Source organism: Lontra canadensis, unplaced genomic scaffold, assembly GCF_010015895.1.
Source record: "Lontra canadensis isolate GAN:19392208 unplaced genomic scaffold, GSC_riverotter_1.0 scaffold133, whole genome shotgun sequence".
NCBI classification, from domain to species: domain Eukaryota; kingdom Metazoa; phylum Chordata; class Mammalia; order Carnivora; family Mustelidae; genus Lontra; species Lontra canadensis.
This window is the reverse complement of record NW_022631127.1, coordinates 1,924,548-1,952,009: the sequence shown is the minus strand read 5'-3', so window position 1 is coordinate 1,952,009 and position 27,462 is coordinate 1,924,548. Positions and strand designations below refer to the sequence as shown.

Here is a 27,462-nt window from a genome sequence, read left to right as displayed (position 1 = left end):
GATGGTGGTTCAGATACATTTAAATGTCCCATCCTGTTCCAGCACTCCCTCTCTTAAACCAACTCACACCCTCCCTTGACTCTCTTTCTCTCTCCAGCTATGGACCCGTCTGTGCCTCCATCTCAAAAGGGTGATTTCCACTCTCTGTCTACACATCCCCGCCTTCCATCTGGTGCACAGCTTATTCCATCCTCACTTTCCCTCCCACCAGCCCTCAGGAGTGTTCTTGGCACGGGCTCCGGTGACCTTCACATTGCAGGAGTCAGGGAACACTTTCTGCTTTCATATGATTTGACTTCTCAGTGTCATTCAAAAGTTGGCCAGCGTTGACCTTCTAGAAACCCTCTCCTCTTGTGGTTTGCACGGATTTCTACCCTCCTGGTTGTCTCCCTGCCTTGCCAGCAGCCCCTTCTCAGTCTAGGCTTACCCATGGTCCTGCTGACCTCTGTGGGCTGGTGTGGCCCACAGGCATGGTCGTGGCCCTCCTCCTCCCTTCCTGGAGTAACCTCGTCCGGTCTCGTGGTTTGAAAACCATCCATGTGCTGGTGACTCAGGAATTTCTGTCTCCAGCCAGACCTCTCTCTGAACTCTAGATGCGTCTATTTGACTGTTGATTTGCCATTTCCAGTGGGACTGCTGATAGGCACCTCCAAATTTCCTATTTTTAATACCGTGTTAAGAAACATAGCATAAAATTTGCCACCTTAATCATTTTCAAGGGCATAGTTCAGTAGTGTTAAGTATATTCACGTGGTTGGGCAAGAGATCTCTAGAACTTTTTCATCTTGCAAAACTGAAACTCTGGCCCCATTAAATTCCCTCTCCTCGTTCCCCACTGCCCTGGGAAACCACCATTCTACTTTCTATTTCTATGGTTTTTTGACTACTTTAGATATTGCATACAAGTGCAATCATACAGTACTTTTTCTTTTGCAATTGGCTTATTTTATTGAGCATAATGTTCCCAGGTTCACCCATGTTGTGACATGAGTCAGAATTTCATTCATTTGCAAGGCTGAATACTATTCTATTGTTGGTCTGGGGCACATCTGATTTATCCACTCGTCCATCGATGGACAACTGCGTTGGTTCCACCTCTTAGCTACTGTGAACAATGTCTCTATGAACATGGATGTGCGAGTACCTTTTAGAGACCCCACTTTTCTTTTTCCGAGTTTTCGTTCTTTCTTTCTTTTTTCCTTTCTCTTTCTTTCTTTCTCTCTCCCTCCCTCCCTTTCTCTCTCTCTCTTTTGAAAGCATGGGGGGGAGGGGCAGAGGGAGAGGAAGAGAGAATCTTAAGCAGGCTCTGAGCTGAGTGCAGGGCTGGATCTCACCACCCTTAGATCATGACCTGAGCTGAAATCAAGGTTTCAGCTGACTGAGGCACCCAGATGCCGCGGTCTTTTTCCGAATTTCTATTGGGACTCTCTAATAGGTAGCTCAAAACGAAATTCTTGATATTCCCCAGATCTCTCTCTCATGTTACCCATCTCAGAACACATGCCGCGTCTCCTCACTGTGCAAGCCCACCGCCCAGAACTCGGCCCTGGTCCCTCTATCACCATCCCTCCCAGCCGGCTCCCGCCCTCCACTCATGTCTCCACATGGCAGCTGTGAGGCCACCTGGAGAACTGAAGTCAGCACAGGCCACTCTCCAGCCCCAGACACTCCAGTGGCCCCTTGTGGATCTGAGAGAAAATGTCCTGACTGTCCAGGGACACACAGGACAGGACTCCCCGTCCTTGCTCGGCTCACACACCATGATCTCACCAACCGGGGGTCTTTGTGCTCGTTCTCCTTTGGTCTGGAATGCTCTTCTGCCATTCTCCCTGAGCACCCCATCTGAAGTAAGAGCTTCACCATTGCCTCTGGTCACCCAGCCCACCCCTGGCTCCGACCCCCTGCCTCATCAACCCAGTCAGATTTCTGTTTATTGCTCATTCTGCTGGGATGCAGGCCACATGGGAGAATAGGACTTGGCCTGTGTGTTCCCCAGACCTGGCACAGAGTACGTGCCTGTGAGTGGCTGAATTAATGATTAACCGAGTGGTCTTCCTGGCGCCAAGGCCAGGGTGGGCCGCGGGAGGCTCCTACTTTCTGGCTGCTGGCCTGCCTGCTTTTTCATGACCCCACCCCCACCCCGGGCAGTAACACCAGCCAGCCTTCCTTTCCCTTTTCTCCTTTCTCCTCACCCACAGACCCACATCTGCTGGTTGGTGTGGGCTGGGGTCTGCACTTCCTAATGGTACAAGGGGAGCACCTGATGGCTGGTAGGGATGCAAGCATCCCTGTCAGCAAGGTGCAGGGAGGAGAGGGCCAGGAGCTCGAGCCGAGGACCTGAGTTCGAATCCTGACTCTGCCACTCAGTAGGTGTGGAATCTGTGTGACTTGTCTCCTCTCCCTACAAGCCCCGGGTGCAGGGCCCCCACATGTGGTGGCTGGGGCTGTGGTATCATGGTCAAAGATGTGTCTGCTCAGGAATGCACACCGGGGCTGTGTCTGTCCAACCAGCCACGGAGAGCCACTTTCAGGAGCAGCTGTCCCCTGACGGGTACCCAGCAGGCACTCCTCTAGCTGGGGCTCTTCCCAGTTCCATCAGGCAAACAAGATGGGCTCATCTCAACCCCACGACAACATGTGCCATTGTGAAAGCTACTCCGGGGTGGTCCCTTGTGGTCTATTGTGTCTGACATGGCACGCGGCTAAGCCATAGGTGCTGTCCCCTCTGCGGGACATGCTCTTAAAGAATCCCTCAAAGACCAGATCCCAGCAGGAACCCTGCCCCTGTGTGCTCAGAGGCCCCGGTGGTGGCAGCTGGGCTGGGACTACTGCTGCTGCTGCTGCTGCTGCTGCTGCCGCCGCCGCCACCAAAAGCCAACACATGAGGGGGCCGGGCAGAACACAGGCCCTTGCAGAGCTGAAGACACCCCCTCGGGGGCCTCTTTTGCTCAGTGCCTGGCTGCAGGTGCTCTTTCTGAACTGCTAACTTCTCAGTGTTCCCTCCTTCTTCCTTATAAGCTCTGTCATGAGAACGGTCAGCTAGTAGCTCATGCACTCCCTTAGAATTAACAGATCCCTGGGATTTCTGGTGCTTATTCCCGGGGCAGGGGCCGGGGGCCACCAGTGCCACCTTTTGGGGGATTGGTGCCAGAGTAGGGGGGCAGTTGCTCACCTTGAGCGTCTTGTCCTGGCTCTTGGCGGATTCCATGAGCAGGTAGGCCCCTTTGCTGTCACAAAGGCGGTCGGCAGAGCCCTGGAGCAGCAGGAAGGGCAAGGTCAGCTTGGGGAGGGCCCGCTCCACCCGCGTGATGGCGTTGAGCAGCTGGATGCCGAAGCACACCTTCAGACCTGCCCGGCAGATGAGTGGGTCCGTGTTGTAAAGCTCCACCTGTAGGCAGAAGAGACAGAGATTTCCATCAGTCTGTGGCTAGGGTTGGGGGTTCCGGGTCCAGAGAAGCAGACCTATTCCCCAGCAGTCTTCCTTCTGCTCAGGCCTAAACAGCTGGTTCCATTTGGGTGAACTGGGTCTGGGGTGTGGGTGCCGAGAGCCGGCAGCGTGGCCGGCCCTCCCAGAACCCAGACCTGCACTCCTTCCAGAGCCTCTTCTTCTGGGGTCTGCCGCAGCCCACATTCATACATGTGCCCACAGACTGTTCCAAAGCACGCACTGGTCACTCAAAAGGTGTCAGCGGCGTCCTGTTGTTTGCTGTGATGATTTCACTCAGGGATGGCTCTGAAGATGTTCTGGTGTTAGCTTGTGTGGATTTGGTTTTCTTCCCTGACTTAGTGTCTGCCTGGCTGGAGCGGGTGAGGAGCCCACGTGAGCTACTGAAGGCCTGGGGCTGGTGGGAGGGAGGGATCCTGAAGGCACATGGGAGCATCGAGCCTTGCGGCAGGCCTGGGGTCCAGAGTTGCCTGCTGCCCTGACTAGGAGCCTGTTGACCCCCTTATCATGTCTGTGCCTTCGTGGGATGTGTTTGGAGGCAGGTCCTCCGTCCTAACCATCAGCCCACTGGACCTGACCCTGACACCCTGTTCCCTGTTCATGGCTCCTAAGCCCACCCAGTCTTTGGTGGGGCAGCCCAGGAACCCTGTCCTGCTCTCTCTAGCCCAGATTACTTTCTGCCTTGACTCCTTCTGTCTTTGAGGGGACAGTGAGCTGCTTGTTCCCTATGGCCTGAGATGGGGTATCTGTCAGAATCTGGGTACCAAGTTTCTGGAACTCTCTGAGGCCCATAGAGGCAGGTGGGAGACCACAATGCCCCTTCACTCACTTTTCTCATCCTCGCCAACAGGATCTTAGCTAGTTGGAGAAGTGCCGTGTGGTGTCAGGACTGGGTGAGGGAGCAGAGAAGCCACGGGGACAAGATGTCCAGGAACAGTGGTCTCGTGAGGCGCCAGAGTGTCCACGGTGTTCTGACTCTGATTCTCTGAACGAGGGAGCTCCATCTCCCCTTCCTTAATACCCCTTACAGGGCCTGGGCCAGAATCCTGGATCCGTGCCAAAGGGGATAGGCTGTCCTGGGTCAGTGCTGGCATCCCTGGACTCCTCGCATGCTGGGGACTGAGCACAGCAAACCAGACCATTTGTGAAAAGCCGCGCGAGAGGGAATAGCCACTTCCTGCAGCTGAGCTGGTGTGACTCTTGCAGGGCTGGGCCATCTGTCTGGGGGCAGGGTGGGGACAGTGCATGGTGACAGCAGGGGATCAGTAGGGGTCTGTAAGGAAACCTCTTGGGGAGAGGGCTGTTGGGTCCACGAGAGAGCTCTGGGCTGAAAGTCTGTCTCAAACTGACACTAACAGGAACAATGGCAGTGACAGCACCCATGACCTGACACATGACCCAGGGTGTCACATGCGGGATCACATTCGGTAAAAAGAAACAAGGACAGCTAACATTTATTTCTGAGGTCTCCCACCAGTTTGGCTCTAAGTGCTCAACCCGTTTAAACTTCACGACCTTCATAAGCACACTGCATGAAGAGGAATGGTTCTTGTGATCCCTGTTTTGCAGAGGAAGAACCTGTCATTAGCTTCCCAATTCTTGTTCTCCCCTCTAGAACCCTGGACGTTCGGTTTGGAACACTACCACTCAGAATAAAGGACTACATTTCCCAGCCTCCCTCGCAGTGGTCTGATCATGTGACCAAATCCCAGCCAATAGGAAGTGAGCACCAATGCCAGGTGCAACTTCTCATCAAGGCTTGTCTTCCTGTTGCCCCCTTTCCTCCTCCTACCACCGAGGGCAGAACACAGCAAGAGAAGCGAGAGAGGTGAGGCCACGCAGACGAGGGCTGCACCCTGGAAACAGTGAGCAAAAAGATGAGAGCCTTTGGCTGTGAGAAGTCACTGTGCAGAGAAATGAGCCTCTCCCCTGTTAAACCCCTGCTGTTGTGGTCTGGTCCTGGCAGGCTGGTGAGCCCAGGCTAGCCGTGCTCCATGTGATCTTGCAGGACCCTGCCTGCCAGGAATGTGTGCTAATGTGAGCACAGGGCCAGAGCCCATTATGTCCTTCCCAAAGCCGCCCGACTCTGCCCTGCTGACCCAGACCTTCCCGGGCATGTGAAGGCCCTGGAGGAGTCTGTTTAATTGCTCTGACAGCCCAAGTGTCTTCCTGTCACGTCTTCCTGCTTCCTTTTTCCATGTCTTGATCACGTAGGCCCTGTTTATACAATGGTCTATTATGGGCCCAGGGAAGGAACTAGCAGATGTGTTGGGGAAAGGGCAGGCCCTGGTATGAACCTGGGTGGAAGCCGAGGGGCAGAGAGAAACTGGGACCAGGAGGGAAAATGCAGAAAAACTGAGGCTCAGAGGGCCCAACCCTCCCTTCCTCCCCGCAAGTAACCATTCTGGCCCAATCGTGGCAGACTTTGTTTTTTGAGAGCTTAAGATCTAAATCTTCTCAAAGTCCTCCTTTTGGGTGGGAATGTGTCCTGTCACTCCCAGGAAGGAGACGGACAGGGGTCTTCCTCCTACACCAGCTCCAAGCCCTGAGCACTGGTCAGGAGAACTTGCCCATTCAAAACCAGAGTCAGTCCCAATCGATGACTTACTGTAGGATTCCATCTCCATGACATTCTTGAAATGACAAAATGAGAGAACAGGTTAGTGGTCCTCAGGGCTCAGGAGGGGTGAGGTGGGTGGGAAGTGGAGTGGATGTGGCCATAATGGGCAAAAAGAGGGATACCGTGGTCATGGGGATGTTCTGGGGCTTGACTGTATCAATGTCAGTATCCTGGTTATGATACTGTCCTATGGCTTTGCAAGATGTCACCACCAGGGGGGACCTGGGTAAAGGTACCTGGGATCCCTCTGTATTGTTTTATTTTTAGAAGTACATATGAATCATAATTATCTCCAAATTAATTAAAATAATTAAAAACACATACCAGGGCGCCTGGGTGGCTCAGTCAGTTAAGCGACTGCCTTCGGCTCAGATCATGAACCTGGAGTCCCAGGATCGAGTGGCTCCCTGCTCAGTGGGGAGTCTGCTTCTCCCTCTGAGCCTCCCCCCGCCCCTCATGCTCGCTCTCTCTCTCTAAAATAAATAAATAAAATCTTTAAAATACACGCACCCCCCCCCCCCAAAGAACCAGTCTTTGGTACTCTCTCTCACACCCAGCTCCCTCTATTTTTGGACCACAGCTGAGAACAGTGTCTGCTGGGAACATAGCAGCCAGAGGCTGATCTGAGTCCAAGGGACTGAATTCCTGCTCCAGATGAATGACTCCTGGGGCACCTTCACTGGCTAAGACTTGAAGTCTCAGAACAACATAAGGAAGACCAGAGGAGTGAGGCCTACCAACCTTGGTACCTCCTAGCTGTGTGATCTGGACAAGGCTCTTCTCTCCTAGACTCAGTTTGCCAATCTTGTGAAATGGGATGATAGTAGAAGTGCCTTGGGAGATTCAGTGAGATGATAAAGCCCTAGTGCCAAGCCCAGGGTCTGGGCCACAGTGGTGGAGATAATGTGTGGGTGGCATCTGAGTCTGACACTGGGAAGCAAGGAGAGGAGAACCGCTCTTTGCTGGAAGTAGAACAGGGTCTGCTTCAGAGACCCCAACCCACGAGGTCTCGGATGAGGCCCTTCTTCTTCCTGGGCCTCAGTTTCCCCGTAGAGGGGACCTCAAAGATTCTCCTTGGGTTCTAAGTCTGATAAGCTGAGAGTATTTTCCTGGCCCTGTGTGTGTTTAGTGACCCTCTAGCCCCTCGATGTTTTCTGAGGCTCTGAGGGCTGTTAGCAAGGTTGAACTTGACAGACAGGGAGGGATGTGGCCACTGGGACTTCTGAGTTCTGCACATAGTGTCCCTGTGAGAAGAAAACTTTGCCCCAAAGCACAGTAAATATAGCTGCAATCCACAGCTGGGAGTTTTCTTAAACTTTTGGTTGAGCAAATTTTAGGCCCCACCCCTACCGTCAACTCTCTTGACCTATTTTTAGAAAATCAGTTCTGTGATGAAAAGCTGAATTCATTTTTGATTAGAATTATATTAAAAATAACTCACATACTGAGCCCTTAACTCTGCCCCAGATGTTATATTAAGTGCTTTTCTTGTATTTGCTCATAGAAACTTCTCAGGAACCCTATGCAGGGACTAGTGTTATTACCGCTGTTCTGTACGTGAGGAGCCCGAAGCCCAGAGGGGCCAGGTGACTCACCCAAGGTCACACAGCAAGTAAGGGGCAGAGCCAGGATAAGAACAGAGGCCACTAGGCTCCCTATAAGCCTTCTTAACTGCTCACCAGGCTAAGCTCCCTGTCCAGAGAAGAGAAAGTACAAGTGGGTCTTGTGCACACAGATGATCAGGAGCTGTGGAGGAAGGAGAAGGAAGGGGTGGGTCCTTGGTGAGGACAAGAAACCTCCAGGCCTGAGAGATAATGAAGTGACCTGGTGGGCCACAGAGGTTGCCTTCCTTCACAGGCTGCCGAAGGGGATGGTGGGGTACCCTTGGGGCTCAGACCCACGTGACACCATCTCCCAGTGTAGCCCACAGTCCCAATCTCCTGCGATTTCCCCTCGGGTACCTACAGATGTGTCTACAGCGGGGCTTTTTTGATCCTCCTTCCCTTGAATCCCTCCCTGTTCCTCTGGAAGCCTTATGCTTCTGCCTGTGCTTTAGAGCCCAGCCATCCGGTGATCCCCACGTCCTTCCTCCATTGTTTAGGTCTCTGTTAATCCATCTGTTCTCTTCACAGGACAAATCAGAGCACCTTCTCTGGCTTGCCTGAGAGAGAGGGCACGGCAACTCTATCCAAGTGATCTTTAGGAAACCCTGGGGAGCCTAAAATGGACTGGCAGGTCTTTGCAGAGGCAATCCATTTGTGTTCCACGTTTGTCTGGAATGGTGGGAGAAGCGATTTGTAGCGGGGAAAATCCTGTCCTATGTGCATCTCCCATCTCTGATGTTTTTCCAGCCTGATGCTCTTTATCTCACCGATGTTTACTCTGCTTTCAGGTCTCCGGGCAGAATTCACCTCTCCAGGGAGGTCTTCCTCCCCAGGCTCTCAGGCTCATGGCCCCCCACCAGCCCCGCATGTGCCCCCAACCATGGTCAGGTGTTTGGGCGCCTTGCACACAAGCATGGGCCCTGGGGGGGCAGACACTGGGAGGATGAACGAATGAGTGAGCCGACCTTCCTCCACTGCCCCAAGAAGCAGCACTCTGGACCCTGGGTGGCACCTGGGATCCTCCACCGCCGGCTCACTGGCCCATAGCTGGCAGAAGGGCTGCTCCTTTCCTTCCTTCCTGTGCCCATCTTCTGTGCCTACTACTGGGGCTGCCCCTGACATTTCCAGTTCCCAGAATTCCCCTTCCCATGTCCTTCATCCTGTCTGCTGGGGAGCCCTGTTCCCTCTTGGGGGCCAGTTCAAGTGTTTTCTGCCATTGACTCAGGCCCAGACACCATCGGGGAAACTGGCACTTCTGTTCCCAAGTCTCCTGTAACTTTAATGACACATGTGGTAATGACAGCTCCCATCCCTGTGGCATGGACACTGCACCAGACTGCACCCCCAAGGGGCCTGAGGATCAGTGACACTGAGTGGGTTTCCAAGGTCATGCTGGGGCACAAAGAAAGAGACAGGGTCAGGGACCTGGGTCTGGACTTAGGTCTTGCTGCTGGAAAGCTGGTGCTCTCCCCATGGAGCTTGCTGCCTGCCTCTTTGTCCTCTACCAGAACCACTGGTGTCCCTTTCTGTTCTTGGGACCATAACCCCAGAAGACAGGGTGGCTCATCGGTATTCCCAGCCTCCGGCTCAGGGCCTGGCCCGAAGCAGGGGTTCCACGGGAGTTTGCTGACCTGATGTGCCGCCTGCAGGATGGCAGAGGGGAGATGGGGGTCTTGCCTAACTTGGCACAAAGCCTCCCCAACTCGGTTGACTGAAGGCAAGCCCTGTTCACCAGGACGCCCAAGGCTATGACTACTGGAGTGGGTGCCCAACTTTGGTAATTGAAGTTCTTGAGCTAACCAAGAACCACCAGAAATAAGGACACTTCCGTTCCATTGTGGTTATAAAAAGGATTAATTGGGATCAGCTTTTGTGGATGAATTACCACTTAATCAGAAACATATGAATTATCGAACATTCTTTCCCAAGAATTACTTTTTCTATTAAAGCTTGAACTCTTGGACATTCTGGTCTCTGCCTTTTGGAGCCATGAGCCGGGCTGGCAGGTCATGACCCTGGGCCTGTGGTTGCAGGTGGTTTGCACAAACCCAGCATGAGTGACATAGACAAACAGCCCTGCTTGCTCCTTTGGAGTGGGGCTCCCTGAACTGTGACCCCCGAAACCCAGACACAGCTCCTGAGTGGTCACCAAAAGAAGGGGAAAAGCAGCCACCATATTCACCACCCAGTCACACTGGCCACAGCCACCTTTTCAGAGGCCCGCGGACCCACTAAACGGTAAGGGGAATAAGAAAGCATTACAGAGATCTCACAAGACCAACTCCCTAACGGCTGGTCACAAAATAGCAAGATATGTGATCATGAGTCTTAAAATCAAAAGTTGGAGGCAACTAAGGAAATCAGAATATGGTGTAGCTAGAGGATGGGGTAGGGAATTCCTATCACTTTTCCAGCATGTGATAATGGCATGGGGTTACGTGTAAATATCCTCCTTCTGGTTCCTTCCTTTTGGGCAACACACGCTGAAGTATTCAGGAGTTTAGGATCCTGGTGTCTGCAACGTAACTTCCAAAAGGTTCAGCCAAAACAGCGTATCCACTTCATGACACTGGACTGGGCAATGATTTCTTGAATATGACATCAGAAGCATAGGCAACATAAGATAAAGGTAGGTAAACGGGACTACATGAAAATGAAGACCTTCTGTGCATCCAAGAACACTACCAACATAGTAGAAAGGCAAGCCACAGAATGGGAGACAATACTTGCAAATAATATACAGCGTTAGGATCTAGAATATATAAAGAGCTCCTATAACTCAACAACAACAAAACACAAAAAGCCTAATTAAAAAAAGGAAAGAGGGCTTGAACAGACACTTCTCCAGGGAAGATACAGAAATAGTTGATAAACACATGAAAAGATACTCAACATCATTAACCATTAGAGAAATGCATAAACCCAAAAGTATCAAAAGCAGGGTCTCGAAGAGATATTTGCACACCCATGTTCACAGCAGCATCATTGACAGTAACCAAAAGGTGGAAGCCACCTAGGTGTCCATTGATGGACAAATGGATTAATGAGGCGTGGTCTGTGTGTACAATGGAATATTATCCCACCCTATAAAGATGGTTGTGACACCTGCTACAACATGAATGAGTATTTTGAAGAAATGGTGCCAAGCAAAATGAGCCAGTCACAAGAGGACACCTACTATATGATCACAGTCATACAAGGTTCCTAGAATAGTCCAGTTCATAGTGACAGAAAGTAGGATGGTGGATGCCAGGGCCTGGAGAGGACGGGGAACAGAGAATTACTATTTACTCAGGACAGAGTGTCTGTTTGGGAAGATGAGAAAGTTCTAGAGATGGTGGTGGTTAAGGCTGAATAACACTGGGAATGTAATTTATGCCCCTGATCTATACATTTAAAAATGGTTAAGATGGTAAATTTTATGTTCTATATATAGTACCACCATAAATTTTTAAAGAGATAAAATAGATATCCATACTGATGTATGGATATCCATAAGCATGGATTCAACAAGCACAGCAGAATATTTCCAGTTGGTGGATCTCAGGGAAGAGTCTATGGGAGAGCTTTGTACTACCACGGGGACTTTTCTGTAGATCTGCAATTTTCCATGATTAAAGTTGGAGGAGAAAGGTCATTTCCCCACACTCCCAGTTTTTACGTTCTTTATTTGGTTTCCCTTTGCCAGTGGAAGCCAAACATCCCTCAGGTAGGCCTGGGGCAGGGAGACCCCTGTGGGCAGCGTCCACTGTTCAGGGCTAGTGTCTGCCTGGGTCATTTCATGCCAAGGCTTGGCAAGTTGGCTGCATCCTCGCGTGAAGGGGGGTCCAGATCTTAGCTCCCTTGTGGCTTTGAGGTAATGGAGTGTGTTCTGAAAGAGTGAGGCCCAGGGTTATTCCTATGTGAACCCAGCCAAGCACACGACTTCTTTCTTCTTGGATCACGTGAAGGTACTTGGGAGAGAAGCCGCAGGGCGGGGAGAGCACCCCGTGGTCTCTGGTCTGGCTGGCAGCTGGGACGACCCCTGACGGTCTCCCTGCCAACTCACTGGCTTGTCCGTTGCCGTTTGAGCTGCTGCCCAGAAGAACCTGCCTCTCTCAGAGTTGGTGGCAGAAGGAGAGCAGAAGGAGAGGCAGAGAAGGTGGGCAGCAAGCATGCGAGGGGGTGGGGTGGGTCAGGTGCGCGGACCCCTCATGTGCAAGGGCCCAGGACCAAGCTAGACCCAGCCCTGTGCTCCCTACTGGGCACTCCCATATGGACACAGACATTCCAAGAGACATTCTACAGCCTGGTTTTTTTTTTTGTTTTGGTTTTTTTTTTAAGGTGTTAGTAAATTATTAGCTGCTTCAAACAGACAAGTCCTCTGTGGGGCACGTGAGCTAGGAATGATGGAGAGTCACAAAATAAAATCAGCTAACCAAACCGGGCATACTGGAAAGTTAATAACCAGTTCTCAGAGGGGTTTTCTGTGGGAGGCTGTGTCCTGGGGACAGAGTGGGAGGCTGGGCCTATCTTTAGCTGTGGGGACAATTAGTCAAAAGCCTTGGTGATGGCCAAGCTTTCCAAACCCAGGCGGGAGCCATCCGAGGGCCCTGGGCAGATAGGGCCTCCCCACAGAGGGGGTGGGAGTCACGCGGGCAAGAGGGGCAAGGGAGCCTCACCCTCAGCGAGGGGGCACCTCTGAAATGCCGGGCAGGGGTCTGGGGCGGCAACCCCCACCCCAGGGGGAACAAAAGGAAGAGAGCTGGCCACCGCTAACAGCAATCCGGGTGCCTGGAACCCACCATATGGCCCCACTGGCAGGAGCGCCGGCAGCCAGGATGCGCTTGGAGGGCAGCCAGCGCATTTATAGAAAACAGACGTGGTCCTGAAGACAAATCGCCTCCATGTACACACAGTGGATGCCCCTCGCAGAGGGGATGATCAGAATCACAGCCCAGCCTTCCTCCTAGTCTCCACCTGCTCCACAGGCAGGATGGAGCTCAGAGACAGCACGTGTAGAATTGGGGGGTTATCTGTGGTTTGAGGGTGTGAGGAGATCGTCAGCAACCTCCTCGCTTCACCTCTTGCCCCAACATCCTTGGCCGGAGAACTATTTAGAACATTCGAGGCTTTTCAGAGTGGGAGGGATTCATCCCATTGTGAAACCCCCACGACTGAGTGTGGTATGGTGACTACGTCAGCACTCCAATGTTCTGGCCAAGGATGCTAAATGTGTAGACAAACACACAAAAAAATGCCCGAGTGGCAACTTCTTTGTTCTCAGGATTTTTGTGCCAAGGGCACTTGGCTCAGAGTAGAGAGATCTGGACTCAAATCCTTACTTAGTAGCTGTGTGTCCTTGGGGAAGTGACTTGCCCTCTCTGGGCCCACGCTGCACAGATCCAGAGACTGGTAACAAGACTGACTTCCGGGAGCTGTGGCGGGATGCAAGGGCTCCGGTGTGTGACTCGAAAGAAGGCTATGACAGTTGCGCACTGGCTGGTGTCAGGACAATTATAAGGCATTTTGGGCTGTATTCCCGGAGGCTTCGCACCTGCTGGGAGAACGTGTCTCCGTGGGCTGGCTAGTGGTCGTGCCGTGGTCCTGTGAGTAAAGGGTGTCATGCTGACAGGCCTGGGTGGCTTGTGAGAACACTTGCCACAGCAAAGCCCAGACGCATGTTGGGCTTTTGACACTCAGAGCCTCCTGCTTCCCCACAGACCGACTTCCAGATCTTCCAAGAGCCTGCGGCCCCTTCCACTGGGTCCTGCTTTCGTGAGCTTGTTAGGCGAATGTCTCTTTTCTTTTTGGGGCTTTTATAACTGCAGGGTTCCATGAGAAATATCTTAGCTAAAGATGTGCCTTAAGACACCCTGATGTTAGATCCGGGGAGGTGCCTTTTCTGAACATATTTTCCCCCTGGGCGTTGCTATTTTTAAGGCTCAGCAGAATGTTCAAAGGAAGTCTCAGAGCGACGATGAGCGAGGGGCCGATTCTCTCCGCGGAGGAATGGAAACTCTTGCTCCTTGTTTATTTCAACTGGAGTCCAGCCTTCAGGCTGACTGGCTACCTCCCTTCCTCTGAGTTTCCCAGCAGGGAAATGGATTAGCATTTCTAAAGAATCACCCCTTCAGCCTGACCACTCAGAAACCTGAGAAATGAGGGTGCGCAGCTGCGGGGTGCGGGCTGGACGGAGCAGGGAAGGAAAAGCCTGCTTTTCTCTGTGCTCACACGACTCCCGGTTTCTGTAAGGCCTTCAGTGGAATTTTCCATGATCTCAAAAATGAGATAAAAGCTCTGAAATTTGCTCCTTTTAAACAAAGAGGGTTTGGAACTTCATTATCTTTTATTCCCCCCGCCTTTTTGCCCAAGTACCTTGGGGTGGAAAGATAAACAACTTGAATTTGCACCTGGACGTTTCATCCCAAAGATGTTAAAGGGAGTGGGCTCTCTCTCTCTCTCTCTCTCTCTCTTCCTTATTGTTGTGCCAGCACAGCTGAGGCAAAGATAATTGGTTTTACTAGAGATTGCACATTCAAGCCATTATTCAGGATGCCAGCAGGTGGAGGAGACCCTGCCCCCTCGGGCCTCTGTCACAGAGTGTATCCTGCCCACAGGCCAGCTATTGTAAGACAGGAAAGAGCTTAGGGATTGTCTATAGTGGCTGGGAGGAGGCCGCCAGGCGTGGGCTTCTCAATCAGATGGGTTCAGCTCTGGTCCTGATGAGTTGTGCCTCTCGGGCAACGTAAACTCCTACTTAACCCCTAAGCCTCAGTCTCCTCATCTGTGAAATGGGGTTAATGTCAACCTCGTTCACACACATCAGTATTAGATCGAATAGCACAAGTTTGGCTTTTGTGTTTCTGGGTCCTAAAGTGGTGCCTTTTCGCTATATAGATTGGCGTTTGGAAATGAAATTTTTTTTCTTTTCTCAAATATTCTTTGATCCCGGTTGGTCAAATTTGGCCCCAAGGTGTGGCTTTGGGAGGCACTGTGGGTTTTTAAAATGAATTGAAAATTTCAACTGAAGGTGGATGACTCTGGCAGATGGGACATCCCAGAGGTGGGGGGTGGTTGCCTACAGATCCCGCCATCCCCTAGGGTCTCTTGCTGGTGTCATTTACAAACAGGTGGCCCTCAGCTGTCTGGGAGTCAGACCTCTGGTCAACACTTCTTCCCATTAAGGCCGATCCCCATTTAGTTGTCCATGTTCTAAGTGACTCAGAGGGCCAGGAGGTCACATTCTATAATAAAGCTACAATCTGAGAGCCCAGGTCCTGAGGAAACCCAGGAAGGCCACTGGAATACCAGAGTACCCCACTCCATTTTCCAGGGGTCTTGGGAAGCCAATGATTCCATGGTTTCCAATTCCTAAGGCAAGAGGGGAAACTGAGGCAGAAGAGTAGCAAAATGATTTGCTTAATGCTGAAGATAATTCTGGTGTCTTCCAGATGCCCAGGGTTGCCTCCTGTCCACTGGCCATAAGCCCACCAGGGTCCCTGCCCCCACAGATAGACCAGGTGGAAGAGCACACCCACCTACCCTCTCAGGCTAGGTCTGAGACCTAGGTCAGGCTAGGTCCCTGTGGCAGATCTTCGGAGTCTCTGTCTTCTCACCTGCAGCCTGGGGCTGCCGTGCGGCGAGTGAGCTCCCAGCACCTGCCCGGCACCCAGTCAAAGGCAGAGTACAAGGTGCAGGACTTCAGCTAGATGGGAAGTGCACCGGCTCACTGAGCAGTCTCTTAATAGACCAACCCAAATCTCTGGGGTTTGGGACTATCCTCAGACCCAGTATCTCAGGTACATGAGTTGACCTTGACCTCTTGTCCCTGCTGACCTTGGTGCCTGGTCCTGGAGGTGGTGACATTAACCGGATGGCACAACTTCCCAGCCTCTTTCTCTCAAAGCCACCTGGCCTTTTCTGAGCTCCTTTCGGCTGGTTTTGCTCTTAGAGAAGGTAAGAAGGTAACAGCTCTGCTTGGGGGGCTGTGATGGATTTCTGGCAGGGCAGTGGCTCTTAGGAGAAGGGGCTCACGAGGTGCCTTGTGATCTGACCTCAGCTCACCCCTTGCCGGTCACCTGCTGCCCTCTCTGCTGTGGCCAAACTGAGCTATTGACTGGTCTGCAAATGGGCCATCCTCCCTTCATGCCAGGTCTTTATCAGCACAGTTACTATTGCCGGGAACCCTCTTCCTCTGAACTCCCTCCAGCTCCAGCACTAGCTCCCACCTCCCAAGCCATGGACATAGGACTTTTGGCCTGGCTTGAGTTCAATCTGTTACCATCATCCCAATGAGTCCTCCAGGGACTGCCCCTCTATACACTGAACCCATGAGGTTGGGTGGGGTGAACACCATGCCTTTTCCTGGACAGTAAGTCAGGCCTGAACAGTATGCCAATAAAAATCAGCCCTGAGATATTTGTTGGCTTTTCAACAAACTGTCTTTCTGCTGGGGTTGCTTAGGTAAAGCTGCTGGTGGCCATCTTTGCTTCCACTCTGGTAAAGTTTGCCTGGGAGTAAAGCCAAGCCAGGGGATTGGAGCGCTGGGGAGAGATGGTTGGTGAATAAGACTTTTGAGTCCCTGGATCCAGCCATGCCTGAAGCCTTTAATTCCATCTATCAATAAATACCTCTTTTTGCTTGAATCACTTTGAGTTGGGTTTCTGTCACTTGCGACCACAAGAGACCTCGCTGGTTCACACAAGTTCCTCTGATTTGCTCCTGTCCATTCCCGCCTAATTCTGAAGCCACACGGCACCTCGCGCATCTTCATGTCCCATCACTTCACGCAGGGCCTCAGCGAAAGGGACGGAACCACCACTCAGCTTTCCCACAGGGCTGCTGCCTTCAGTCCCTCAGCAGTGCCCAGGTGCCCCCAGGTTTTCAGAAAGACTCACCTCCGTCTTATTCCGAGAGAGCACTCTGGAGTCAATTGGGCCCAGGGACAGGTTTGGCAGGACAAGGTTGAGAACTTTCGCAGCGAAGACCTAGCAGGGAGGGGAAAACAAGGGGTGTGAGTTCGGTGGCATCCATGCCCAGCTCTGCCCACAGGACAGTTTACAATAAATTAAGGAAAGTGACACCCGAGCTGAACATCAGCCAGGTCCTCTTCCCCAGGCTGAACACCCCGGGACTCTGCCTGCTCTGATTCAGACAACCTCCAGTTAGTCTGGCTCAGATCTGGGCCGTGGGGGGAGCCGGGCGGGAGGTGGGCCGCCACAGCTGACGGCAGGAATGCCATATCTATTTTTTGCCTGTTCCGGATCATGTGTGGCCGCCCTCCCCACAGTCACTCATCGGTTGCGGTTTGGAATTCTTTGCGGGAGCTGCCTAGCTGAGGTCTTAGGCACGAGTCACCACCCAGATCACCTGTGAAGCGGGATAGCTCAGAAGATCCCAGAGAAGCCGGCTCTGATAGGGAAGAATCTGTGGATTGCCTTGGTTTGTCTCAGAGGGAGACAGAAATCGTCACCAGCTTGATCAGGAGACGCGTGGCAGAAGGAAAGAGACCTGATTTGATCCCCGGCTGCGCTGTCTTGCGCACTTGGATGCGTGATCAGGGCATCACGGAGCCCCCATTCCCTTAGCTGTCAGTGGGGACCTTGGCATTCCCCCAGAGGACCACTGTGTGATAAAGCACCTGGCACACAGTAGGTGCTTAATCCGTGCTCCTTGAACTTGAGCCCGATGCAGAGACGAGCCGCGCCTCCCCACCCGTCTCTCCTGCAGGATCTGGTGTTTACCCAGGAAGAGTGTGAGCCTGGATCTCACACTTCTCCCCGCAGAGGGGGGCTGTTCTCGTTTCTGCACTGGGCACAGACACTCAGGGGGGAGAGATGCTATTTCACAAGTGAGCTGTGACTTGCTGAAATTAGAATCGCAGGGAAGGTGGCAAGCAGTGAGTTCTCAGTCTTTGTGGAAGGCACACATCATGGAGACGAGAGGTGATGTCCCCTTGGTACCCTCAGCGGGGGTGAGGGCACTCACATCTACTGAAGGACAATCTTTGCTGTGTCGCATACAGCCGTAGATGCCCAGACTTTTAATCTTGACACAGATGCCGTGAGGGTTCATCTTCATCGCACGAGGAAATAGGCTCAGCCGTGCATCACGCGGCCAGCTAGGATGGGGACAACGGTCTGGGCGACACTGTGCTTTCCCCTCACACCACTGGTCTTGGTTATTCTCTTTCCATATGAGCATTAAGTGGGGGCCTGAATTCCTGTGGGTGACCACACACAGCTGCCATTGGGGCTCTCTGTGGAGTCACTTGCTGGACCCCGCTACCTTCTTGACACTCAGAGCTATAAAACATCCTGTGTCCTCGGGCTGTACAAGCTGGATGTCCTCTCACACGGCTAGGAATCAGGCAGAGAAGAAAAAAGGGCTTTGCTCTTGAAGGAACATAGGTGCACCCAGCCACTCTGAGGTCCACACGGTCAAGTCTGCATGCTTCAGGAAAAGATGGGAGCTCCCTGCCTTGAAGTCCAGCCTCACTCCCGACCCCCCACGCCTGGGGTCCAAGCCAGCGATCCCCAAGCATGTCAACTCACTGCTGTCAACGCACCAGGTGCCACGCAGCACCCTGAGCTGACGTGTGAGAGTCTTATGGAGAAATAGAAGGGAATCCAACTGGGAGCACTGGGGAAGGGCCTGGACTTGGCCATACAGTGTGCAGCCTTATGAGATGGACAGGACCTGTGGGGCAGGGCTCAAGTGTTAAGGCAGGGTCATGGAGCAGCCCCGCAGACAAGCACATGACCGGGATGGCTCGGAGTCTGGAGAGCTCTCCCAAAGGAAAGGGTTTGGGTGTTTCCAAACGTCTATGAACTCCAGAAATTGGAGGCTCCTCTGGGAACCTAAATTCAGGAGTTGAGATGTATGCTTTCAAAGGTTAAAGGAAAAGTTTAAATGAAGAGCAAATACAGCAGATGAGTGTGTGGAACAACAAGGCAGGGAGGCAAGGTGCTGTGCCCTCTGGTCCCCACTGGGGTCCGACTGCTTCAGGAGGGTGGAGGATTCCGTGGGACTTCTTTCCTCCAGTAGGACTGGCCCAAGGGTGACACTGTTGGGGAAGGACTTAATGCGTAACCCAAAGCTTGAGCAATTGTCATCTGGACATCTTGCCATCCTCGGTGACCCTCGCCATGGCTCCCTGAGTGGGCCTGAGGGCTGACAGTTGACGGTGTGCAGCCCTGCCATGCTTTGGAATCACCAGACATGTTTGGCCTGTGTGCCTGTCTGGTCTGGCCCAGCGTGCTCAAGGACACTACTGTCTTCCCGCCCTTCAGTTTCCTACCGTTTCCGGATTAGATGGCAGACAGCCAAGGAAAGGCCTGGGGGCATACCAGCTCCACAGCCAAGATACCCTCCAGCAAAGTGAAGGAGGGAGTTCACACAGCCTCCATGCCAGCACTCCTAAGACCACCACCAGATTTCTTGTTCACCAACAATTTACGTTTTGTGACCGTCACCTGATTCTGCATGGACCCAGGCACACAGGGGCCAGCCAGGGGTGAGGAGACAGACTTACCTTCATCTTCGAATCTATGCTCTTACCACTGGTGCTTCTTAAACCAAAATATTTATGCCCCAAAATAGCAAGACCCCCACTTCCAGGAGAAGATGCTGAGAGTTTAGGTTTGACAAGGATCAGAAAAGGCAGCACAGTGGCTCAAACCATCCTTGCTCTGGATTCATAGGGTGGAGGGAGGGGACAAGAGGGCCAGGAAGGACTCTGCCTGCAGGACAGGATGACAGTCCTTTCTCCTAGAGAACACTTTTCTTTCTCTTAACAGAAGAACTTTCTACAGCTAAAGGAAACTTTTAGGGAAAGAGTTTTGGAAGAAAAATAAAAGAAGAGGGCCATTTCTGGAGAATTGTTTGCTTTGTACAAAATGAACAAAGCCAGGGGTGCCTGGGGGGCTCAGTCGGTGAAGCGTCTGCCTTTGGCTCAGGTCGTAATCCAGGCGTCCTGGGATTGAGCTCCGCATCCGGCTCCCTGCTCAGCGAGGAGCCTGCTTCTCCCTCTCCCTCTGCTCCGCCCTCTCTTCCCTCTCACCACACTCGTGCACTCTCTCTCTCTCTCTCAAATAAATGAAATCTTAAACAAATAAACAAAAATCCCAAAATGAACAATGGCAGGGTTTGGTCTCTGTGGAGGAAACTAACCAGTTACAGCCAGACCAGTCGGCTGCTATGCCTCCCTCTTCCAAGTACAGTGAGCCAAGTGCTGGGGCGACAGCTCCCTCCCGCAGCTGCCAAAGGCCTTTTCCCCAAAGAATAAGTAGGAGGAGACAGGGCAAGGGTGCACAGGGCTCAGGAGGGGAGGTGGCAGGTGGCTGGGCCTGCCTTCCTGGAGGTAGAGGCAAATCTTTTGATGACAATAATGTGGCTTAAAAAACAAAAAAAAAAAATTAGGTGCTCAGCCTCTTCCCCACAAAAATATCCAAGACGGTTACAGGGGCAGGATGCTTGGAACAGGTGCGAAAGATAACCCCTTTCCCTGCTGTTCTTCTAGGGGTTGTTTAACCCATCAGCCTAGAGGCTGGTGGGGGAGGAAAGGGTGAGGCAGGGCCGAATGAATCTAGCAGGGGCAGTAGGTTGATTGTAGTGATGCAGAGAGCCAGAAGGGCTGAGAAGGGGCTATGAGGTGAGGAAGGGCCACGTAGTAAGGAAAGAGTAGGGGTGGAAAGGGCCTGACAGAGCCCACACCCTGAGGATCAATTTTGTTCAGGCTGCCCTGGTCAGTGCTGCTGCATCCCACCATGATCTCCTTAAGCCTCCACCATCGGTCTCCCTAAGCCTCCACCATCGGTCTCCCTAAGCCTCCACCATCGGTCTCCCTAAGCCTCCACCATCAGTCTCCCTAAGCCTCCACCATCGGTCTCCCTAAGCCTCCACCATCAGCTGGGAGAGCCCTCCATCGCCTTCAAGGGAAGGCAAGAAAAGCGGGCAGAGGCACCAGTGAGAGGTGCAGCTCACCCAAAAGGAAGCTGGAATCAAACAGAATAAACTTCTCGTTGCCAGTTCGCTCAGCCTCTTGGGATAATCCTGCAGGAGTGTGGAGAGAGCCTTGGATCCAGCTCCAGGGAGGAGTGACCCCAGACAGCCCCCACTGAGGTGAGATTCCCCCTTCAAATCATGACCCCTGCAGGCTGTGTCAGGTTTGTGCCACCCAGTGGTGCTGACTCAGCAGGGACCCCAGGTCTCTTCACCAGAGGGTAATTTGGGGGCAGACTTATAGCTAATGGGCCCCAAGTTGCCAGCCTCCCAGCCCCAGAAAGAGGAGACTGAGAGCCAGGCAAATTTTGATTCAAACTCTGGTTCTGAATCACCAAGAAGTCTGTGGTCCTCAGTTTCTTCATCTCTCAGATGGGGATAATGAAACAAACCTCGAAGTGTTGCTGGGGAGGTTACTTGAGACCTGGTTTCCACAGAGTTCCTCCCTAATTTCCCTTCTGGCTCCTGTCCTCAGGAGAAACTCAGCAAATTCTCCTGGACTGACTGCAGAGAGAGCACCGCCAATGTTTTTCAGAGTGACGGTTTGCAACAAGTGTCACAGTCACAGCTACAACCCTGAAAACTATTGCACCCCCCAAAAAAGAATAACTCTCCCAGAAGTGAGGTCCACCTCCCAATGAGCCAGGGACCAGAGTGTGTCACTGGCCCTTGACATGCCCTTGGGCCATTCCTGGATGAAATGCTGAACCCATCACTTTAAATACTAGTGACGTGCGCAAATGCCTCTATTGATCCAAAAGGTTTTAATGGCTCCCTAAGATCATTTTGAAGCTTCTGTAGCTGATGAAAGACTTGACATGAGGGAGGGAATTATAATCGCGATCTTCTAAAGTGGCTCCGGCAAGCCAACTTGTGCAAAAGGGGGCCAGAGAGCTAGGCCTTCTGTGAGGGTGCCTTCTGCAAGGGTCAGCCCAGAAACTCTCGGTAGGGGAGGAACGCAGCCTCAGGCCAGCGGAGACTAGAAAGTGCCTTGAGCCTTTTCTGTGTGCCGAGCTGGGAAGGGGGGAGCAGCGGCTCACCGCTGTCTGCCCTGTGGCTGACCTACAGCAGGGGATCCCCAAAGATGTGTTGGGGAGATGACTTGTTTCTTGAATGCCAAGCGTCTAGAAGTCTGAACCCCCAGCGACGACAGCTCAGGCACCTGCAGGACAGAGGTAACACCCCCTATCCCCAGGCACATCCCAGCTGCCAGATTCATGGGCCAGTTCATGACTGTAGTTAAGTCCTGGTCCCTGGGTCTAACTTCACAGCACATGTGAAAGAGGGGCAATCCCCCCCACCCCACCCATTGCCTCCTGTTTCCCCTCCACCCCCAGCACCCAGATTGTCCCCAGGGCCTTCTAGAGCCTGGTGACTACAAACAGATGAGAAGGCGCTCGAGTCAAGGGCAGCTGACCGCTGGCAGGCATGCTTTGGGGTGAAAGGGAGTATCTTGCCTCGCTTGCCGACCGGGGCTGGGGCACAAGCTGACCTTAAGCAAAGCAATTGGCCCCATGTTCTTGTCTGTGAGTTGGGAATGACTTTCTCTCCATACTGGGTGGTGGCGGAAAGGAACCGAGATAGGGCGGCTCATGCACTGGTTCACGGCGGCTCTCTCCTCTCTACTTGGCCAGGTGCCCTGATTGATAGGGAGTGGAAGCATCTGGAATTGGGTGGGCTGGCTCCTGCGTCCCTGACCCTGGATCCCCGGGGACAACCTCCAGGCAAGAGGCAAAGAAGATCATTTAGAAGATTACCCTCTGGGCAGGCTGAGCTCGCCCGCCCCATCAACAACCCCAGGCACTGCCCAGGGGGATTTCGGCAGTTCCTCATCTCGCCCACCTGAAAAAGTGAGTGTTTCTGCACCCCACCCCACGTTCCTGCATGCTATCCCCGGGGCAAGGCCAAGTGAGGACACCTGACTCTTGTTCACACACCCACCTAGCTGGGCAGCCCAGGGTTTCACCTCTGCTCCCTGGGAAGGACTTTATCTCTGCACCGCCCCGGTTCTGATACACTGGATATTGTTTCCAAATTTCTCCTGTGGTCCCTTCCCTTGTGCAATCACATTCTAAACACAGACAGTGTTTGGGGGCCAGATCCCTGTCCTCCTTGTCTGTCCTCCAAGCTAAACACACCCCAGCTTGTGGAAAAGGGAGTGTGGAGCTAAGACCAGCCGTGTGCAGGTCTGGTGTGGTGTGTGTGGGCAGGGGGTGTGGTCAGTCTGGCATGGGGATCCGGTGTTCCTACAATCCAGGGGGTAGGGCCTGTCCTCTTCCACGTTCCTGTCTGTACTCAAAGTTTCCCACTTCGATGATTTGGAGAATCTCTCCAGCAGGAGTTCGGTGCCATGAAATAAACCACCGGCACAGTCCACTGGGAGGAGGGGCGCGGCCAGGACTTGACTTTGCCCTCTGTCTTGGCCACGGCAAGGCCCCCTCTTCCACCTCAGCCCTCTCAGGTGGGAGTGGTCTCTGGGAAGCCAGTCCTCTTGGAGGTCTGTAAGGGAGACCCTACCTATTCCAGGACCTAGCCTGAACTATTCCAGTTAATGCTGATGGGAATAACTATTCCTGAATCCTGAAGGAGGCGCAAGTGGTATCATATGCTGAGTAAAACAACCAAACTAAAGCCAAACCCACAAAAATGAAGCCAGCCAAAAGAACAAAGCCTGCAGAAGGCACAGAGAGGGTAAAACACAGCAACGAGTAGCACGTGCCCGTGCGTCCCAGTAGATGGAGACTCCGGCGGCCAGCCTACACCGGGCAGAGACAGCCCCCGTCTGTCCTCTCCTCATCTTTTAACGTTTGAACCCTGTGAAAGTGTTATTCTAACAATGTTTAAATTTTAAACAAAGGTTCTCCGAGACGCTTTCAGGAAGGTTGTCGCACTAGACTAGCTGTGTACAGGGTAATCCAGTCACCCCGGGGGTGGGTAGGCAGATGAATCAGGGACTCTGTCAGTCAAAACTGCCCGAGACCCAGGGGCAGCAACAGATTTCGTGGTGGGGGAAGATGTGTCCTCAGGTCTGGGGGCAACAGGAAATCCAATTTGTCTTGGTTAATAAGAGGAGACCAGCACCCCCCAGGGACGGCTGGTTCCTGATTTGACAAGGTGATCTATTAGCACAGGGCTCGGAGAGGTCACGCTGGCAGCCTTGCCTGGAAGTTCCACGTCTGCTAGAGACTCTGATGGGAAGCCTTGGGGCCCACCTCTGGGCCCTGCTGCCATGACCCCCTTGTGCATTTTATCTGGAAAGCCCCAAGGTCTCTGGCTTGTCTCTAAGGAAGAACATCCATGTCAGAAAAGACCTATTTTCTTCTCTAGGGAAACATCCTAGATGGAGAGTGGGCAGCCCTGGATTCAGATCAATCAGGCAAGTTGTGTGATCCTGGCGGGTCACTCGCCCTGCCGGAGCCTCAATGTTCCCTTTCACAAAACAAGGTCACAACCTCTCCCAGGGGCGATAAGGCAGAGGAAAGCAGGGCACATGCTGGGCGCTCACTGAACTGAGTACACCTTCCTGAGTCAGAGCACATGGCTGCTGTGAGAACTCCCCGCTCCACTGTGATCCTGGTCTTGCTCGTTCTACTTGGAAAAGAGCCCTTGATGTGAGTGATTTGCCCTCGTGCTATACAGCCGATTACAGTCGTGATGGGAGCCGTCCAGGAGGTCATGCATTTTCTTGCACATGTCAGTGACCAGAAAGTAGCCCATCTGGGCATTACCTGTGGTTCTGGGAATGACCTTCATTTCTTTCCCTGGCAGAAACAGGGTGGCGTCTGCCTGCACTGCTGTCCGCCCACACAGCACTGAAATTTACTAATGACGGTTGGTTCCAACAAGTCAGTGGTGATTTCCTTCTAATGGGGCAAAATTCAAAGACGCGAGGCATCTCTATTCTTCGGTGGATTAAGTAAATCGTTGTTCTCTGGTTAAACTATCAGATAGGTCCTGGTTTCTCTCTGGCTCAGCCTGTCTCCATTTCTCTGTATGTAAAGGAAAGGCTCTCCACAGGACCTGCCCACCCATCTCTGGCCGTGGGCTGGAGGAAACACTTTGAAAACATTCTTACAAGCCTTTATTCCTGTCCTGTGCTCCTCTACTTGGGTGCTCAGGAGGATACTGGAGGTATCAGTGCTACCGGGCAATTATTTAGAAGTCCTGCCGCCGTTTGACGGTGAGGCCAGGGAAAGGAGGGTAAGCCACCGGCGGATGGCTGCCAGTTCCCCATGGCCCCATGACCCCCACCTCACCCTCTGAGTCCTTTGAGAGTCCTGACAACGGGCTCAGAGGGCAGCCCCACTGGCATTGGCATAAGATTAACCCTTCCCTGGGGATGCACGGGGTTGGAATTCTCCAACTCTCATTCACTTATGCTCTCTCTTAAACCTCACGCTGCTAAAGGATAGGTCCAGAACATTTACAACCCACGCTCACGGCAAGCAGTCCTGAGATGCCACACTCTCATCTCCCTTCTCTGAGACGAAGCACCTGTTCCACTCCTAGGCAGTTCAGTTAACCCCTGAACAATTCGAGGGCTAGGGGTGCTGAGCCCCTGCCCAGCTGAAAACCAAACATAACGTTGACCCTCCCTGCCCTGCCCCCCACCCACAAAACCCAACTACTAATAGCCTACTGTTGCCTGGAAACCTTACCCATACATCAATAGGTGATTAGCACATATTTTGTATGGATTACATAGCATACGTTATATTCTTACGCTAAAGTAAACTAAAGAAATAATGTGATTAAGAAAATCATCAGGAAGGAAGAAAGAAAATCGTAAGGAAGAGAAAATATATTTAAAGCCCTATATCTGTTTTTTTTCTTTTTTCTTTTTATTAATTTATTTTCAGCATAACAGAATTCATTGCTTATGCACCCCACCCAGTGCTCCATGCCCTATGTGCCCTCCATAACACCTACCACCTGGCTCCCCCAACCTCCCACCCCCCGCCCCTTCAAAACCCTCAGATTGTTTTTCAGAGTCCATAGTCTCTCATTGGTCACCTCCCCTTCCAATTTCCCTCAACTCCCTTCTCCTCTCCATCTCCCCATGTCCTCCATGTTATTTGTTATGCTCCACAAATAAGTGAAACCATATGATAATTGCCTACATCTGTTGAAAGACATCCATGCATGAGTAGGCTCATGTAGTTCACACCTGTGTTGTTCAGAGGTCAACTGAATGTTAGCTCGTGTACCGTGTGCACATCGCCCGGAGCCCCAGAACCAAGAGCACGTCCATACATGCCACCACGTACCAGTATAACAGGGACAACAAAATGATGGCTCAAACAGAGGGATACATCCTTAGAGCAAAGGAAAATGTGCTCCAGGCTGGAGGAGAGCTGCTGCTCAGCGGACCCCCCTACGTCACCACCACAGACTGCTGGCCGTTCCCCTCCGCGTGTACTTTTGGCTCGAGCTGGCAAATAGTCAATGAAAATCAGCCCAGGCCCTCAACACAAACTGTTAACAAAGGTTATTTTGCTAGATTCCTAACATGTGTCACTTTTTCCCTGTTCAACTTTCACCAAGAAAACACACACAAACAGGAAACCATTCTTCTCTCATCGCTAAGGGAGAAAACACACCTGACTTCAGACATCACGGAACGCCCGTGGCGACAAGGTTTGGAAAACGGACTCTGGCCCTTCCCCCCAGACTTTAGCCAGGAAAGGACGTGCCCAGGGATGCCCAACCTCCCTCCCCCGCGCCCCCTCCCCAGGCCCTGCAGGACTCGCCCAGAACCAGAAGTCCGTTTACCTTAAAAGTCGTCGCAGACTCAGGATTGGCCAGAACCAAGGGCGAAATGAGGACCATACCGGAGAAGTGGCTTGGCCTCTCCGCGGCCGTGAGAATGACGATGGCACCTCCCTGCAAAGCAAAACAGGCCAGGGTGGTCACAAGCCAGCTTCCGCCAGCGCACATATTTCTAATAAACCACCATCAACACACTCCCCTGAAGCTGCAGGCCTGGCCCAGAGCCCCAGGCGGGGTGGGGGTGGGGGGCTTACCGTGGAGTAGACTCCACGGAATGTTGGATAAACTGGATCTGCAATTATTTTATTACACATGTTTTTTTTTCCCCCCTCAGGGTTTTCCAAGAGCAAACATTTCAGAGAGATATAAATAAGGTTTCTGCTTGTGGGCCGCCCGTTAAACAACACATTCCTACTTCGTTTCCAGCCAAAAGCTGGCAGACCCCCAATGCATTCATGCTTCAGCCTTAATATGAGATTTTTGTTTTTGTAATCGGATTATAAGAAGAGATGGCTATACTTTTTTTTTTCTTCTTGGTTCTGTCAAGGTCCCAGAAATTTTGGTTCCAAGAAAAATACTTAGTGAGCGTGAATGGTGCTGGAAGCATGAGGCCTTGGTTGTGGGCCTGAAGATGAGGGTGGGTGGGACCACAAAGGCGGATAGAGGCTGGGCAGGTAAGAGATGTGTAGGAAGCAAGACAGGCTGTGATAAAGGGGGCGGAAGCCCGGCCCCAGAGGGAAAAGTCCCCCACCGCCCCCCACCTTCACATTTCATCAGTTCAAAATTCTCTGCCAGCCAACCTGTCAGGCTGCCCGGGGGGAGACGTGCTGCCCATTTGCAGGCTGCGGACTTAAAGATTATACTTGGTGGCTTCTCAGGGGATTAGATACATTTAAAAGGTGGAAAGGATTCTGAATGGCTTTTAAGGACTTGTTTCCCTGGGGAGACCATGTGCCCAGTTCCCATTCGTACTGTACAGGCTGGAGCAAGCATCCAGGGTTTGGGCACTTTCCCTGGGTTTCTCGCTGATGGAAGAGCCA

At 52.4% G+C, this 27,462-nt stretch overlaps 1 protein-coding gene across 3 annotated transcripts in view; it reads right to left on the bottom strand.

The window, feature by feature from the left end:
* MGLL (monoglyceride lipase) overlaps nucleotides 1-27,462 on the bottom strand; it is a 105,658-nt gene that overhangs the window by 478 nt on the left and 77,718 nt on the right. For all 3 annotated transcript variants that reach the window (XM_032842847.1, XM_032842846.1, XM_032842848.1), the window contains 3 exons: nucleotides 26,426-26,536; nucleotides 16,549-16,638; nucleotides 3,173-3,388 (listed from right to left, as the gene is read on the bottom strand). In XM_032842847.1, coding sequence (XP_032698738.1) covers nucleotides 3,173-3,388; nucleotides 16,549-16,638; nucleotides 26,426-26,536 — 417 coding nt within the window. The remainder of the gene's footprint in view (nucleotides 1-3,172; nucleotides 3,389-16,548; nucleotides 16,639-26,425; nucleotides 26,537-27,462) is intronic.